General features: G+C 41.9%; 1 protein-coding gene across 1 annotated transcript; it reads right to left on the bottom strand.

The window, feature by feature from the left end:
• Positions 1 to 1,326: 1,326 nt before the first annotated feature.
• On the bottom strand, positions 1,327 to 12,141 carry LOC109481455. The gene is made up of 17 exons (XM_019784040.1): positions 12,060 to 12,141; positions 11,333 to 11,499; positions 11,028 to 11,177; positions 10,485 to 10,629; positions 9,926 to 10,122; positions 8,446 to 8,595; positions 7,915 to 8,059; positions 7,111 to 7,494; positions 5,260 to 5,670; positions 4,856 to 5,043; positions 4,422 to 4,594; positions 3,937 to 4,039; positions 3,368 to 3,507; positions 2,720 to 2,828; positions 2,208 to 2,412; positions 1,775 to 1,921; positions 1,327 to 1,397 (listed from the first exon to the last, which is right to left on the bottom strand). Exons 1-17 carry the CDS (start codon positions 12,139 to 12,141, stop codon positions 1,327 to 1,329), a joined length of 2,967 nt encoding a protein of 988 aa, XP_019639599.1.
• Positions 12,142 to 18,106: the final 5,965 nt, after the last annotated feature.

Genomic DNA, 18,106 nt, shown 5'->3' with positions numbered 1-18,106 from the left:
TCAGACGTTTCAGCTAGTATCCACTAGCTTTCGTCAGTGACGAAACTGAAACGTCTGACGTTTTCAAAATCATATCCAGTTGCTTGAGTAACTGCTTTTTGGCGTATCGTATTACCTGGATGTCTAACCTTCATCGACGTAACACAGTACATCTTGTCAATCTACATCTTACAACACAGTAATCAAGACACAACAGTTCACTTCTTAACAGAATTAAGAACTTAATATGTTTAGCCTTCATTTATTCGAATGCATGTTTTCAACGTAGATTTCAAAAGTGAATAAAAACATTTTACAAACGACTGCTAAATCAGATATTCCCCCATCTAAAACATGATCGTTATACGCAAAAATTTAATGCAATTTCAAATGAAACGTTTAGCGCAGGAATGGCGTTCTATCATAGATGCAGTTCTAAGGGTTTTAGGAATTGATAAGTGATCTATGTCACATTAGCCAATGTGTTCTGCATATCGAGTCATTGTCACATTGCCCTTTTTTTCACCGCGATACTTTTTAAGCAAGTAGAGAGAGAAAGAAGTATATTGTGTATAGACTCTAAAATATTAGAAAATGGCAAGAGATTTTGTATAAAATCTTATAAGAGGGAAGGCCCCGTTATACTGTAATATAGAAATCACCAGCTACAGCGCAGCAGTTAATGTCAATTTAGAAGTTAAGAAAAAGCCTAATTGTCGTAATCTGCACAAAAGTCTAGCAGTAGGTGATTAGAAAACCAAGACGACCTGAAATAAGTCCATGATTGGTACCTAATCCAAGCTCTTAAACATAAAAAAACAGCCACCAGCTAACTTTTAGCGTTCTTCTTTGACATTTACGCGTCACCAGATAGCCTATACTTACAATGGCATGGTGGTAAAATTCTCTTAAATTCGCCAGAGAGCCTAATACTATCTATTATCGACATGATAAAAAAAAGCTCATTACAGTGTGTCTAACTTAATATGAAGAGTCGAAACTGCTGTTTTATGATGCTTAAGTTCACTACACGGTGTCTAAATTATATGGAGAGCCTTTGATAATGATGATGATGGCTATGCTATCGTAACAAAGTTCACTACATTGTGAAGTTAGACTGGGAGCCTTCTCCGTTGATGGTCTGATGCTTGGTATGATGGTTACGGTCCCTAAACTGAAGAAGATTTATTATTAGAAAGCATGTCAAGGCGTAGCCTCATTAGCTGTCAAAAGATCCCCAGTACAAATAGAACCTGCTAAGGAAGCTGGTAAAGACTAGAGCAAGCGTAGGAATTATGTACATTGTTTCAGTGTTTATAACTCTGGTCCTGGTAGAAAGAGCACGCTCTAGGCTTTGGTGTCAGCAATGCCAGCCTTGCTCATCTTTCCCCAAGTCTGGTATGAGTAGTTGTCCAGTCCTGACAGAGAAAACAGAATCCACTAATCAAAACGGTGCCACAATCCACAGACCCATAATAAGGTCACGCAGACTTACTGTAACAGTTAGATAGCATCCACAAAGCGCAAGGTTTAGCATTTATAGTGCTAGAATAGAAATCATTTTTCTTTTGACTAGTGGTTAGTATTGTGACATTGCATTATATTATATAACGACTTGTCATGAGAATGTAGAAAACGTTTTGCAAGAAAGATGCTAATTCAGTGTCTACTTTTCTTTCTTGGATGAAAAATATAGATGCACAATAACTAATTCAATTTCTACTATACTGATTATAAGTTGGTATCAAATATTGACATGTCACAAAGTGATAGAACAAAAACTACAGGGACTTACCGACAGTGTCGTCATCACGCTTCTTCCTCCCTAAGGCCAGGCCGGCCCGTTTTTTCGCCAGAACACCGGCCACGATCAGAAGCACCATGATCCCGGCAACTCCAACAGCCGCTCCCACCGCGGTAACCAGCGGCACTCCGGCTGGTCCTGTGGAATAAGAGAAACGATTATAAAGTTTGCCTTGAGTGGATCTTCAGTTTGTCATTTTCTCATCATTAAGCATGAATAGGCAAAGATCCCATACAAGCACAATGTAAGCAGCATCTAGAACGTTGCAAACAAGGCTTGCACATATCCTACTATATTTTCAGGAACCCAAGTTTCAAGAACACATTGATATATATGTATGTTTAGCTTCATGAGCAATCCTTCCCAAAATGTATTAATTTTTCGTCTTCCTTACTGCTGTAGAAAACGCTTTTTTATGATCTACCTGTTCCTGCTTCTCCGGACTGCACCTGGAAGGGTCCTTGGGTGATGTCCGCCCGCTTGTCCCTGCTGCTCTCACGACGAACCCTGGTCTCCGTCCCGTCCGAGACGGCTCGCCTGCGCCGTGCTGCTGGTGGGATGCAGCCCTGCTTGCACCGAGAGTCAGGGTCGTCCTTAAAGCAGATGATCATGGTGCAGTGGAAGTACACCTGATGGAATAATGGAACATGTCATTGACAGTCAGGAACAGCATTGAGCAGACCCAAACCTCCGCCAAGCTTTTTGAAACATATGTTTCCTGTTGTAGCTGTTCTATCGTTTCAGCTGACCCATCATTTGTGTTGGTGCATGCATGCCCTCAAACTCATGATACCGAAAATTTGCTTTAGAAGAGCTTGTCATTCAGATATATGACATAAGCCACTGTAATTATCACCAAGCATTTAATCATCCATATCATCCCCATCCACCAGTCACCACAAAAGTGGCAGCTTTGAAACACTGATTGTATTCTACCAGACTGGGGTCGAGAGCGTTGGGAAACGCGAAGGCGTCCACGCCGTAGCACAGGGCCTTGTCGTTAGAAAGGTCAGGGTCCTTTTGTAGAGTTTCATCAACCTGACAGCTGCAAATTCAGATGGAACAAGTCATTTATACCCAAACTCTTTCATACTGAAAGGTAACTCGTGATTGCCACAATATTGCATAAAGAACCAACCAAACCACTAAACAACCAACCAACCAACCAACCAACCAACCAACCAAACCAAACCACTAAATAACTAAACAACCATCCCACCAACCAACGTATATCACTAACAATGAAACAAATGAGAAAAAAATCCAAGGTACTCAACAAAGCTTCCACCCAACTAGCCAATAAACCATGACTGTCAGCTAGCCATCCAGCTAGCTAGCCAGACAAAAAACCAAGCAACAAACCTACCAACTATGCAGCCAAATTCACCCACCTACCACAACCAAATGACCAAGAAATTAGCCAAGAAACCGGTCAGCTAGCCAGCCAGCTATTTACTTAGTAGCCAGACTTAAAACCAAGCAACAAACTAACTAACTAGGCAGCCCAAATTATCCACCTATCGCAACCAAACAACTAAAGTCCTAAGTAATCAAATATTTAAGCAAATGGAGTCAAACACGTACCCATTGGCGATGATGCTGACCCTAGGAGAGTCGTCAGGGCTGGTGGTGGGAGTGGAGACACAGTCACGGGCGAACAGCTCCAGGTTGTCCAGCGATGACGCCACGCTCAGGCCGAAGTGAAGACGGTCGGATGGTGAGACCTGGGGTGTGTACAAGAGCAGTTTCGTTCTATTGATTGTGCTTATTGACATACCCTTTAGTCCCTTTATGGGAATAATCTTCGAGGGATCGTCGAACAATACAAATACATAAAACAAATATACAAATAAGTACAGATTTACAGTACAGACCTGAATCGAGCACTAAGAATCAGAGGTCAGATCAGAGAACTAATAATGACTAAAATGGTCAAATCAACTAATCATCAATTAGTGAAGGCATACTACTTGGTTTTACTAAAATCACTAAACTTTAAAATATAACTGTGCAAACTATATCATCAGGATTAGAGCCGTTAAGTTGAATCAAATTGATCAATAATTTGTTCATTTCGAAGATGTCTTTCATTGGTGTCAGAACACAATAAGATTATAAAGAGGCTGGTTATGCTAAGATAAAAACTTGCTAACCTGAAGAGGGAAGTCAGAACTCTTGTAGGTTGCACTGAAGTCTTCCGAAGTGAACATATGCATCTCCATGGTGAAGCTGTTGTTGGCGTCAATGATTTGAAGGCTGCAAGAAGATTGCAAAAACTGGTTAAAGAAGCAGTTAAACTGAACATTGAATCCAACCAACTACTCTGCAATCATTATTCAAGTTGTTGATAATCAAGAAGTCACTGTTAAACATAGCCTTAGGCATAAATACGAGAATGTTCTTCCTACACAGCCCGCACTGTCTCACCTGCTTACGTTTTGATGTCTCCCAGCCACATAGCTTCTGACTGGAGTTCTGCTTCTCGCCACTATTTGTAGCAGATGTAGGGGACAGCAGGTGAGAAAGTGCTTGTTGTGTAAGAAAAAAATCCCCATATCCTGTATGCCCTCCCTCCAACCCCATGAAATTATTATCGATAGTCCTGGGCATGTTTGAGCCACAGCAGGGAGGGTATTACCGAGGAGAGGGGATGTTATACATGATGTCGTTGCCCTGGGAAACTACGTGCTGACGGAGGAACTCGCACTGGAAGGGCAGGTTTACCGGCTGGTTACGCACAGCACCGTTGGCCTGAGTCACTTGGTTGGCAATGACTTCGTTGGAGAAGATGAATTTGTCGTCTCCTGAGGTCTGAGGGAATATAAGAGGCACGGCAACCAAATGAAAGATGCATTAAAAAGGAATAAAGCACGGGACCTAAAATTAGTTGGCTTAAAAAAGGTACCTATCACTTATACAGAACAATTTTAAGTGAAAATATTCACGGAATTCTAAGTGAAGCAAATTGTTTCGGACAATGTCCATTTTGCAGCAGGTCACAAAAAATTCCAAAGATGTCCACTTGACTTAACAACACTCTAGGTTGAGAGGAACTGGGGTTTTCTGTCTTACCTCCTGCCGGGTTCCGCACTCCTGCAGGTGTGTCTCAAACTTAAAGACATCTTCGTCTTCGTCCTCAGTAGCTCCACAGTCCGGGTCCAGCAGGTGCAGGTCCTCCACATTCACAGCCGGCAGCGCCGCACGGGGGATGGACAGACTCATACTGTCCTGGTCGCACACTACGTTCACAACAACCGGATCTGTAATGATAATAGTAAGACAGTATGCTGAGAAAATTGTATGACTGGGTCTTCGTCAACTATAATGAACTGCAAGCCCTGGTAGCAGGAAAATTGATTTTGGATTCGAACCCCTAACCTTCAAATCCAGAGGCGGGATTGCTTACAATGCATATACAATGAAGCACAAACTCCTGTTAGGCCCCGAATTCAATGCATCATGTTCACAGCACTCACCTGTGGTATATGTGCCACTGACCTCCCCGTTTTTCTGGTCGTCCTCGTCGAAAGAAGTCAGCGAGAGGGTGTATTCCGTGTTGGCCAGCAGACCCTGCACTGTTGCCGAGGTGACGTCCGGTCCTGGTGCGGGGAAGAGGTCCTGGTACGAGCCCGACCCGTCTGCCGGCTGGTAGCGGAGCCTGTAGCGCGAGATCGGAAGATTCCCCACGACTGTCCAGGAAACGGTGAGATGACCAATCCCGGCATCATCGAGGGTCAGCCCCGATAGCTCTGCCACTGGATATGTGGCGTATGTGCCACCGATCTCCCCGTTTGTCTGGTCGTCCTCGTCGAAAGAAGTCAGCGTGAAGGTGTATTTCGTGGTTGGCAGTCCCGTCACGGTGGTTGAGGTGGCGTCTGGTCCTTGTGCTATATCACACCGAACGACTTGTTACATTCAATCTTTGCACGTTTATGCAGCAGTTGTTTAAACTATTGAAGCTTTCTAGTGATGATGCCCCAACTGTGCTTGTCTTTCAGTCTCCCCTTTGGCATCTGTTGATGTTTAATTGGCTTAAAATTACATTTAGTCATTTTCCCTCGGCCAATAAGGAGAGCGATTTTTTTGTTCTAAATCTGCATTGTGTGGTTTGTCAAGAGCTAAGGGTGCATTAACTAACGACGTTACAGCTAAGTTGCAGGAAAGTAACAGCTGCGAACCACAAGGTGGCCTAGCCTATTCCGGGCAATCTTTTACCTCATTTTTGCACTACGAAATCTTCGTTAATATATTCACGTAGCCGATCCTGTATCATAGTATCTGGTTTCTGTAGGCACTGTTGGTATCCATGCATAGCCCAAAAAGTAAGAAAGATGATTTAAGATCAGAATCTTACAATTCCTGATATCCAATAATCTTTAGATCCACATTTACGGCAGTATGACTTAGTTTACCTGTACAAGACACCCCCGTGTCACATGCCTGTGTCTCCTGAGCGGGACCGTCACAGTCTGCCCCTCCGTTCGCTGGTACAGGGTTGGTGCAGGTTCTGTTCCGAGTCTCCGTCCCGACTCCACACGTCACGTTGCAGTCAGACCATGCGCCCCAGTCGGACCAACCGCCATCAACTAATTGGAGACAAATTAAGTACATTTAATGTACGCGGAAAAACTGAAAGTTCGTCCCTTTGAATAATTTCTATAGACAGTGCTGGTTGTATCTATTCATAGTCCATGAAGCAAGAAACTTATTTCTAAGAATCTTACATGTCCTCATAACTGATCTTAAGATCCATGGTGACAGCATTATTAAGTTATTCACCTGGACAGGACACTCCTGTGTCACATGCCTGTGTGTCCTGAGCGGGACCGTCACAGTCTGCCCCTCCGTTCGCTGGTGCAGGGTTGGTGCAGGTTCTGTTTCGAGTCTCCGTTCCGTTTCCACAGGTACCGATGCAGCCTGACCATGCGCCCCAGTCGGACCAACCGGCTTCAACTACAGTACCTACAACTATAGTAGATATTTAGAGCTTTGTAACATTCTTGCTTTATCACGTCTCCTTAATTATGAAAATAAAATTGCATCTGTTGATTTTCCGTTGACCAAAAATTCCATTTAGCACCAAGACGCCTCATTGCAGCCAATCAATGGCCATCGTCGTAAAATTTCTATAGGAGGCAAGCCTCTCAAACCATTAATATTGAATATAATCACTTTAAAGACACCAGTGGCAGACAAGCCAAGCATTTGAGAGATGTCATTTTTACTTCAGCAAGTAGTATTTTACACCAAAATTGTATCACAAACATACACCTTCAAACCCCCATCATTGACAATCGATCATTAAGGTTGGAAATTACAGCACATACCTAGCTGACAGATGAATGCTACCTTGCTGACGGTGCAGCGTGCATCATTCCAGATGTGCGTGGTATGAAAAACTGCTGCACAGTCTTCGTCCCCGCCACCATTGTTCGGCTCACCCCCATTCCAGTTGGCATAGCCGGATGACGCAAGTGTTTGGCCGTCTTCAAAAACCCACTGCCCTTCGTTGTCGATGTCATTCAGCCCAATCCAACGTGTTCCGCCTCTTGCCAGATTGTGGATGAAGGTGTTGATCGCGCTGTTCTTCGGCATGGCTATCATTCCCCCGTCTGCAGCACACGTCTGTTTAGCCTGATCGTAGGTCTTTAGCTCAGCAAAATCCTTGTAGCAAACTCCGTCAAAACTGACGTAGCTTGCTATTAGACACACTGTATAAAAGGAAATTTCGGGGTAGATGTCTTGATCAGATTGTATCTGCCATTCACCTACTGATGTACTTTTACAGTTGACTGCATCGATCCGCTAGCATTATTCATTTCAAGGATTAGGTAACAATTTACAAAATGTCAACAATTTACAAAATGGGCTTGTGGCATTCTCCGTTGCAAATGTTAACTGAACTGTGAATGTGAACTGAAAACAACAACAGTAGATATGCATATCAGAAATAAAACTTTCCCGTGAATTTGTACCCTTTTCCCTGGACCCTATGACATGAAATGCCTGTCTACTCTACCAAGTTTGTACTGATCCCATCACCTGTAATCTGCAAATGCCGTCAAGACGTAACATTTGATAAAACACAGCACGTGAACTGGACTCTAACCAAGACAACAACAGAAACCTACTGTCAGTGCTGCAGCCTAGAATCTCCACGCTCATGGCGATGTAATTATGCCAGGTTTGAGGGTAGAAGCGCACATAACGGGCAGCAATGGGATTGTCTAATAGATTCGTTACAGGTGTTCTCATTTCCGTGTTGCCTGGAAAAACCTGGAACGTAAAAGAATTATTCAGCCTTAGATCTTCTTTACAAACAATTTCCGTTCTTAGGACATTTTATCAAATACAATGCCTATTTAAATGACGCCCATACATTTATAACCTGGCGCCTTCTAAAGACGATCAGTAGAGGAGAGCTTTGTGAGAAGATGGCTGGACCAGGACATATGACAGCTGGAGTAGGGTCACATTAATGAGATAAATTTATATTTACTACACAAACAGGTACCCCTGTTGGTGGCGGCATTAAAGTAATATAAGTTGACAAAACTCGAGTGTGCCGTCACCACGTCTTGTGACTTCATAGTGGAATTAAAAAAAAGGCATCCACAAAGAATGCAGAACAAGGGTCATAATATTCATTTTTTGGGGGTTACCATCTCAGACCCATCGCTGCCCGCATATGTGGTCCAAACAGTCTGATCTGCACTGTACCGGAGTTTGTATGACGTCACCCACTGTTCGTAATCCCGTTGGCGACCTTGAATGACCGTGCCCGTGACGCGCTTCATCTCTCCTAAATCTACCTGAAAAGCACATGTTTTATTACTTTCTGATAATTTGACGCAAATCTCAATATCAGATTATATCACGTTAACAAGAAATACTAGTAATCTCTTTCACAATAAGCACAAACCAAGAAGTATGCATTTTTTAAAAATCCATTAAATTGTATACTAACCTGTAACCATTGTCCTAAGCGGCTTCCCCCGGGTATCCAGCAACCATGACTGTGAACACCGTTTAACCGAGCGTAGTAGGGTCGTGTATCATGATTGTAGGACGAAGATGCAGTGATACGTCCACCAGGTATGGCGCCAGATTCCATCCCAAGTTGAATCTGACAAACTGATAAAAAGATTATGTCCCAGATGGTTTGGGGTGTCCACAAAATGTTAATCGTATTGAAGAACATCTCGGAAGTTTCAACTGGAAACCAGTTTTTGTCCTGTTAATAATGATAAATATTGCAAGTATTGCCGCTAGACCTACATGGGAACTTGCTGACTAATGTGTCTGGAGACACAGGAGGGCCTAAGCTATCAGGTAAGGATTGCAAGTGAACTAGCATATAAAAATGCAACAACAGAAAATTACTTTTATTACTGCAGCCCAGAATCTCCACCCTCATGGTGATGTAACTATGCCAGGACTGGGGGTAGAGACGCACAAAATGGGCATCAACTGGATTGTCCAGTAGGTTCGTTACAGGTGTGTTTGTGTCTGTGTTGCCTGGAAAAACCTGAAAGGCAGAAGAATTCTTTAAATGAGAGAATCTTAACTACTCCTTCAATCTTCTTTACTAACAATCTCCTTTAGAAATTTTATGATATAAAAAACATAAGCAGACGACACCCATTGATTTGATAACCCGGCGCCTCCTAAAGACGATCAGTAGAGTAGAGCTTTTTGAGAAATGGCTGGACCAGGATAGATGACAACTGGGGTAGTGTCAATTAAAGAGACATTACATACAGACAGGTATACATTAAGAATACAGGACAATCTTAATAACAGTTTTTTTTCTTTTTCATGACATATTTCTGTAGGTTACCATGTCAGATCCATCGCGGCTGGCATATGTCGTCCAACTAGTCCCATTTTCACTGTACTGGAGTTTGTATGACGTCACCCACTGTTCATACCTCCGGTAACGACCCTGTGTAGTGATGCCTGTCACGTATGTCATCTCTCCTAAATTCACCTAAAATGCACAATTTTTGTTACTTTGTTATCATTTGACACAAAACACAAGTCAGATGCCATTCATAAAGTAAACAGAAAATAATCCCTTTTCCAATAAGCACAACCCAAATGTATGTATTTAAAAAAAAAACTATCAAACTGTATACTTACCTGCAACCATTCTCCAATGACGTTTGTTCTTGCTGCCCAGCCACCTCCGCCACGAACTCCGTATAACCGTCCGAAGTAGGGCTGGTAATCCGGACTGGTGATCGAAGATGAAGTGATGCGTACATCGGGTATGACGCCATATTCCATCCCAAGCGGATCGAGACAAACTGATGAGTTCCAGTTGGTTTTTGGTATCCCTAAAATGTCAATAGTATTGCTAAACCTTTCCAGAGTTTCAAAATACAGTATTCGTTGTAAAGGGTATTATTGTACAGAACAGGTCAACTGCCATGAACCAAAGGTTTCACCAAAAGAGAATTATACACACACGTACAACATGTAGAATATGGTTCATACTTACTGTTTTGAGACTTAAGTTACCCAAGTTACTTACCAAAAATTCAAATGATAAAAGAGACGGAAAACAGTTTCCGTTCTGTTGACAATGATATATATTGCAGGTATTGCTGCTAGACCTAGATAGAAACTTGCTCTCCAAAGTGCCTTATGTAAGGATTAGAAGTGAACTAGAATATAAAAATACAACACCAAAACTTACTTGTATTACTGCAGCCTAGAATCTCCACCCTCATGGCGATGTAATTATGCCAGGTTTGAGGGTAGAAGCGCACATAACGGGCAGCAATGGGATTGTCCTGCAGGTTCGTCACAGGTGTGTTTGTGTCCGTGTTGCCTGGAAAAACCTGGAAGGTAAAAGATTTATTCAGATGAGGGAATTTTAACTACACCCTTAGATCTTCTTTACAATTTCCGTTCTTAGGGCATGTTATCAAATGCAATACTTCAGCAGACGACACCCATAGGTTTGATAACCTGGCGCCTTCTAAAGACGATCAGTAGAGGAGAGCTTTGTGAGAAGATTGCTGGACAAGGACAGATAACAGCTGGGGTAGGGTCAAATAAATAAAAAACATTTATATTTACTACACAAACAGGTATCCCGTGTCGGTGGCGGCATTGATATAACTTGACAAAACTCGAGTGTGCCGCCACCACGTCTTGTGACTTCATGTTTGAATATAAAAAAGGTATCCACAAAGAATGCAGGACAAGTGTCCTATAGCATTTTTCTTTAGGTTACCATGTCAGAGCCATCGCTGCCCGCATATGTGGTCCAAACAGTCTGATCTGCACTGTACCGGATTTTGTATGACGTCACCCACCGTTCCGCACCCCGTTGTTGACCCTGAATAATGGTGCCCGTGACGCGCTTCATCTCTCCTAAATCTACCTGAAAAACACATGTTTTATTACTTTCTGATAATTTGACGCAAATCACAAGATCAGACTTTATAACGTAAACAGTAAATACTACTAATCCTTTCACAATAATCACAAACCAAGAAGTATGCATTTTTTTTTAAATCCATTAAATTGTATACTAACCTGTAACCATTGTCCTACGCTGCTTCCCCCGGATAGCCAGCAACCGTAACTGCGAACACCGTTTAACCGAGCGTAGTAGGGTCGATACTCATGATAGTAGTACGAAGATGCAGTGATGCTTCCATCAGGTATGGCTCCAGATTCCATCCCAAGTGGATCCTGACAAACTGATAAAATGATTATGTTCCAGCTTGGTTTTGATGTCCCAAAATGTTAATCGTATTTAAAAATAGTTTCAAAATATACGACGTAAAGGGACATGATTGTACACAACTGCCATGAACCAAAGGTTTGATTTAACGAGAATTATACACGTAGCCTGATACTGAAAACACTGTAGGAAAAGAAAACGAAGATAGGTGACGTGATAAAGCATGTACTTGCCAGTCATTAACTTTATACACTAACAACTGGATATGTAATGAAACAATGCTGTACACTTTATATATCCACTAGCACCATACCTTTGGAAGGCTTAAATGGATGGTTTAAAGCATGTTACAAAATCTATACCACTAGCTGTATCTATCTCACAGATTTCAGTGGTAATTGGCAAGACCAAAATTATTCAGAGACAGGCACTCGCAAAACATAGATGAGGGGCTAATCACATGTTACCAATAGCATTTCCCCTAACAAAATGCCAGATTAGTTATCATAAAGTGACGACTAAGAAACCAAAATGATGTGTGAGAATATCAATACCCCAACAGAAATGGAAATTTACCTTGCCCAGTGACTGTTGCAGTCGACGCTATCAGTATCAGAACCATCCACATCCAGAACCCTGATGTACACGGACCCGCCATCGTGTCAGCGTACAACAGCTGAACACAGACCGGTAATTAGGGATTTCATTCTGTCAGTTTACAAATTTACACGATTTGTATGTCAAAAGAAGAAGACACTGTGCAAAAGCAATATGTATTCCTTCTGTAAAGGTGGTGCAGGTTTGAAAAGTTTGAAATACTACACCCGTCTACTTTTGTTGATGGCATAACAAAGGGAAGAGTTTATAAAGGAATCAGTCACTCATATTCAAGTCGTCGAACTGTCTACAGAAATATAAATTGCAATCAACTACATGAAAACTGTATTGATATTCTGCTACACTGAGCCATCTGCGTTTCACAATCTTATTTGTACAAATAAAGAAACAAACAAATAAAACTTATCGTAGAACTATACTCGCATCAGCAACATACAGCTTCCTGGGCTTTCCTGCACTTTTATGCCAACAGGTCTTGAATATGAGTAACAATGCCACTGCGGTTTATAACAGGTGGCGACACCTGTCCAACAACTTAAAATGAGTGTGGGAACCTCCTTATGGCCCTGTCACACATTCATTGAACCTCCCCCGAATAGACCACGACAACCGGTGTCTCCAGACTAAAAAGCCCGACCGGAGCTATATCCCCGACGGGCACCGACGAATTTGCGACCTAACCATGACAAGGGCTTTGCGCCAAAAACAAATTAACCCGGCCTTTTCTATTAAAGCTTGCCAGAAAATTCCGCATCCTGCCTTAAATACCTGCCATTTCGCCCTAGTGTGTACTCTAGCCTTAGAAATCATGATTGAGATCACCAAAAAGTTTTAAAATTGCCAAGAACACAAATCAAATAGTTGGTGCACGTGGAAAATGTTTCAATCACCTTTACTCATCGTCTCGTTTAGAGTATTTCTATCCCATTAATTCTGTCTTCTTGTGCTCGGTATGCAAATTTTGGGCCAGTGGGGTCGCGTGACGTATCGGCATAGTGCTCGACTCGGAATCAAGAGGTCCCGGGTTCGAGTCCTGACATGCCACCGATCTTGGGAAACGCACTTTACACGACTTTCCACAATTCGCTCAGGTGAAAATGGGCATTGTCTTGTTCCCTGTGTTGGTGGCGGCATTATTATAAATTGAAAATAAAACTTGAGGGTGCCGTACCACGTCCTGTGATTACATGTTGGAATTTTAAAAAAGGCCACATTTTGCATACTGAGCACAAGGGGACAAAATACTACCACGGTGGCCTGTAAGCAATGGCGGCCTGTCTGACAACACTGGCGTGATGACACCGGGGCACCAAATGAGCTGGAAGGAAAACCTGCCCGAGGACATATGTACAGGTTGTGTTTTTGTCCCTGTCAGGTGAAACAAGTACCCTGAGACTTCAGACGCAACAACACAACTTCGTACATCACATCCAGCCTCTTTTGCATTTTCTGGCAATTTGGCCAGTTTCCTTCACTTTTGCACTATCCTAAAGATTCTCAACGATACATGGGAACTTGATAATGTCTGCATCCAAGTTACAAAAAGCCTGGATTTACTTTGAGCGAGCAACAAAGGAGATCACAGCCCGTACACAATGGTATAAAGGTTAGTTTCTTATCATTCATTTGTTTTGAGCACATAAAGAAATGATCAACCTAATGATGAGGTCACATTTCCAAACCGGGGCCCGACTGGGCAGCTTTTGGGAACGAAAAATACTACAAGTTTATAAACGACAATAAAACACAGCTAAAGATAACCATAAGTACTATTTGTATATTCCTGATAAGAATTGCCGATTTGTCGCTTATGCCAACAGCAGTTTGGAAATGTGACCTTAGCTAACGGTGTGTGAAAATGGCTCTACATGTAGGTCGGAGGTACATTTCGTGGTGTTTGAAGCCTATATTTAAGTTATAGGACCTCTCTCTGTTAAAAAAAAAGGCATCGCAATATCCACAGAAGCATAATCTGCCAAGAATTAACCTTCAGGCAGGGTGAAATCTCAGGTTTGGGCCGTAAAATTGAAGAGAAAGTCGTGAGTCTGAAACGTGGCCTATATTAAATAACTGACAAGGCAGGGGGGGGGGGGCAAACTTACAATATTTCGCCCCGTTGAAACAAAAACAGCTCAAATCTCTGCAGTGCCGCTCAACATACTTGAAATGTTATAAAAGATTTAAAAACCAGAAATTTAAGGCTTTTAAACAAGTAGAAACACAACAAGTCATTCAGGTTTTAACTTTAAACAGGCCACTCAGTTAAACACGCCACCTTCGCCTGCAAGTATATACAGCGACGAATGCACGGTTTTTGTTAAACTTAGCCAAAAAAAGGAAAATACCTGTTATAAAAGATCTCTCTACCGTGTTACCTTTAGTTTGTAGTTGGAAAACGATAAACTAGAACAGTATAAACCAAGAACGTAGACGTCTAAAACATGACGTTTTAACTTGCTCTTTGGTTGGGCTCAAAGCATGTTCTCGAGTTGTCACCGTGTTTCCAAAACCACACTTTTTTCAATCCAAAGTTCCCGGCAAAAGTAACAAACATAACCTTATTGAAACTTTCTACAATGATCAAGTCGTAAGCCTGGATAGAGAGACTTTGATCGTGACATTGACAAGAAACCTCAGGGTCTCGAATGGGGGTACATGTATAACAAGCCATGCTGTGGGCAGGAGACATTTCTGTAGCACAGCACAGGAGCGAAAGAGCCAAAAGTCTATGCTATGGAGTTAGAAAACACTGAGTGGCCTTAACTACGATGTAAAGTCACGAAAGGAAGGATAACACAGACCATTTTGGACAAGAAGCTTCGAGTTTTTTAACAATGGGTGACACAGTAAGAATTTCTGATCAGTCACGTCAAAAAGTTGAGAATCAGGCAAGGTTATCGTATTTTTATTTTAAGCTATAGAAAAGACACCGAAAGTTGTCATATTTCATCAACTAAGTATTACCGTCGTTTCATGATCTAGCAGGTGGAATAAAATAGAAAAACGGACAAAGACAGGTACTTACTGGTTCAGTGTTGTTGGTGAAGCGAAGTCGGTTTATGCCAGCTCACTGTCCAGTTTCCAACTTTATAGTGCTCAGGTATATATACCATACTATTATTAGATTGTATTTGCGTAAACGTCATTCAAATCAACGATTGTGATTGGTCAAATGTGATGGTATGACATCACATGAAAAGAAGATGCTCGAAAAATCTAAAGATCTGGAAAATCACGTGATGTATCACTTTCCCACGCTGCCTTATACCCGGCAAACCAAGGACGTTTTTTTATTGATCAAACGTCCTTGGGCCAACACACGAATCCCAGGACTGTTTGAACCAGGTCCATTGTGGTGTAGATTTTTTGTACAGTTCACACGACCTTTTTGCCCTCTCCCACCGTGCAAGGTGCAGTGAAGTGAACTGCAACTAAATCAGTGTTTCCCATCGTACAAGTGACTGACCTTGGAAATAATTGCAGGATTTCGAAAACATCAAAATTGACAAAAATCACTGTAGAAAGCATCAGCTAGAGTTATGAATAACTGTTTTCAGTATAAAGGGTTAATGTAAAGACCGTTTGAATCAGGCACAGCCAAAGCCATTATGGCCCTACGTCATAGATGTTTAGCATAATACGCGGAAGAGAGAGCACGACTTTTATCAAAACAGCACCGTTTGGTTTTACCTAGTGCTATTTGTTAACTGGTCTACAATACATCAAGAATGTGGGATTCTGTAATGTTTATCTTATTCAGAGCTTACCTAAACTTAGGATTTAACGAGTGCTGATTAAGTTTGTAAAATATTCGGACGGAGATGTAGATTAGGGACGTCGCTAAGTAGTACCTGCTAGCCAAGTATGTAGGGAAACACACAGTCACGTCGGGTGGCAAAAATACGTCTACATTATAACAATACACTATATCATACCAGTATACCCTTTTCGTGCTCCCCTGCTATCTATGGTATTTGACGTCTTGTCCTATGGGGCAGCTTGCTTGAGTTCCTCCCACATAATTGGTTGTTTCTTTCCCTTCGAAACATGAAATGTGGAAGATCACCTCACAAGGGATGTGTCTGTTGCTCGAAGGTGGCCTTGAGAATTTAAGCACAATTGAGCAACTGACAAATGTAAAAGAGGAGAGGGGCAGATTGCCAATGTACTAAATAGTTAATTAAGAATCTGAAATACTACAGAAAATGTTACGGTGCGACGGAACTGGAAAACTCAACCTTTACCAGTCATTTTAGATTTATATAGATAGGCCTATTGTGACAATGCGGCACGACAAAAATAGTTACCACCTATCCGCAGTCCCAAATGGGTTAAAGACCGCGAGTTTTCAATCTATTCTAAGCCTGTGGCTTCCCTACAAACATTGTCACTTTTAAGCCGTTTTATGATGAAATTTGCCAGTTGAGTGTTTCCCACGATCACCTGTGTGGTTACACGGTGGAAACAATGCAGTTAATTATCGACGATCGCGGGAAAACGATTTTGACAGATTTAATATTGATGACTTTAACCACCAGGTTCATTTATCGTTCACACGACCTTTTCTGCCCTCTCCCACCGTGCAAGGTGCATTGAACTCACAGTCTAGGGACGATCAAATCTCAAGGTTGCTCATTGCAAGTAACTGAAAAAATTCCCATTTCACTCTGTGCAGAGCATAGGGTGGCGCCCATCTCATTTGCTGTAGCTCTTGGGCCACACAGTTAACGTTGTGCAAGCAATACAACAGGGGGCTAGCCCACTGGTAGTGTTGTGTGTTTGATCTTCCCATACTCTTTTTCATAGATGCTGAGTGCTAAGCAGAGAATGTAGTATGTACCATTCTCAAAGTCTTTGATATAACCAGACCGGGGTTTGAACTCACGACCTCACGGTTCTAAAGCGAGCACCCTGCTGATTGAGCTATTATACCAGTCTTGGAAAGAATTGCAGGATATGAAAAAACATGAAAAATGATAAATAATAAATATGTAAAGCATCAGCTAGAGTATAAAGGGTTAATGTAAAGACCGTTCGTATCAGGCACAGCCATGGTCATTATGGTCCTACGTCACAGATGTTTATCAGAATCCGTGGAAGAGAGAGCACAACTTTTTAAACAGCACCCTTCAGGTTTACAGAGCGCCATTTCTTATATCTTGTCTAAAATACTTCAGGAAAGTGGGACTTGGTTATGTTTATCTTATGCAGTGTTTATATAAACTTAAATTTGAGGAGTGAGTTTATTGTTGATGAAGGTTGTAAAATGTTCGGACAGAGAGGTCGATTCGGGACGTCGCTAAGTAGTACCTGGAAGCCTAGGTAGGGTAACCATTTCATACCAACAATATCTGTGTTTCCGGCTTAATCTAAGCGTGCGACACCCCTACAAACATCGTCAGTTTTAATGAAATTTGTCAGTTGAGTGTTTCCCACGGTCACCTGTGAGGTCACACGGTGGGCACAATGCCGTGCGCAGAAAAACAATTGACAGATTTAATATTCACAACAGTTTGAAGCAGGTCCATTGTTGTGCATTTACAGCTCCCACGGCCTTTTGTGCCCTCTCCCACCGTGCAAGGTCTACTGAAGTGAAAGGCTACTGTTACTCATTACAAGTCACTGACCTTGGTAAGAATTGCAGGACATAAAAAACATAAAACATGAAAATTTACAAATAATAAATATATAAAGCATTAGACCATTAGAGTTGAGAAGAACTTTTTTCAGTAGAAAGGGTTAATATAAAGACCGTTCGTATACGTATCAGGCACAGCCATGGCCAATATGGCCCGACGTCACAAAGGTTCAACATAAGGCTGTATATGTACATGATGTGGATTTCTGAATACTGCAGTGAACCATTCAATCTCTAGGCGGAGCTCATTCTGTTGCCTCTTGCCTCTGCTGCCTGTTGTACTGAGTCCGCTTTGTCCGGAACTATCAGGGGTTTAAAATCATGCCACCTATCGTTTCTATTTGAAAGTACAATCTTTAGAATTTAT

This window comes from Branchiostoma belcheri, unplaced genomic scaffold, assembly GCF_001625305.1.
Source record: "Branchiostoma belcheri isolate BF01 breed outbred unplaced genomic scaffold, Haploidv18h27 scaffold558, whole genome shotgun sequence".
Taxonomy (NCBI): Eukaryota; Metazoa; Chordata; class Leptocardii; order Amphioxiformes; family Branchiostomatidae; genus Branchiostoma; species Branchiostoma belcheri.
Note: the sequence above shows the minus strand (reverse complement) of the source record. Positions and strands in the feature narration are given on the sequence as shown.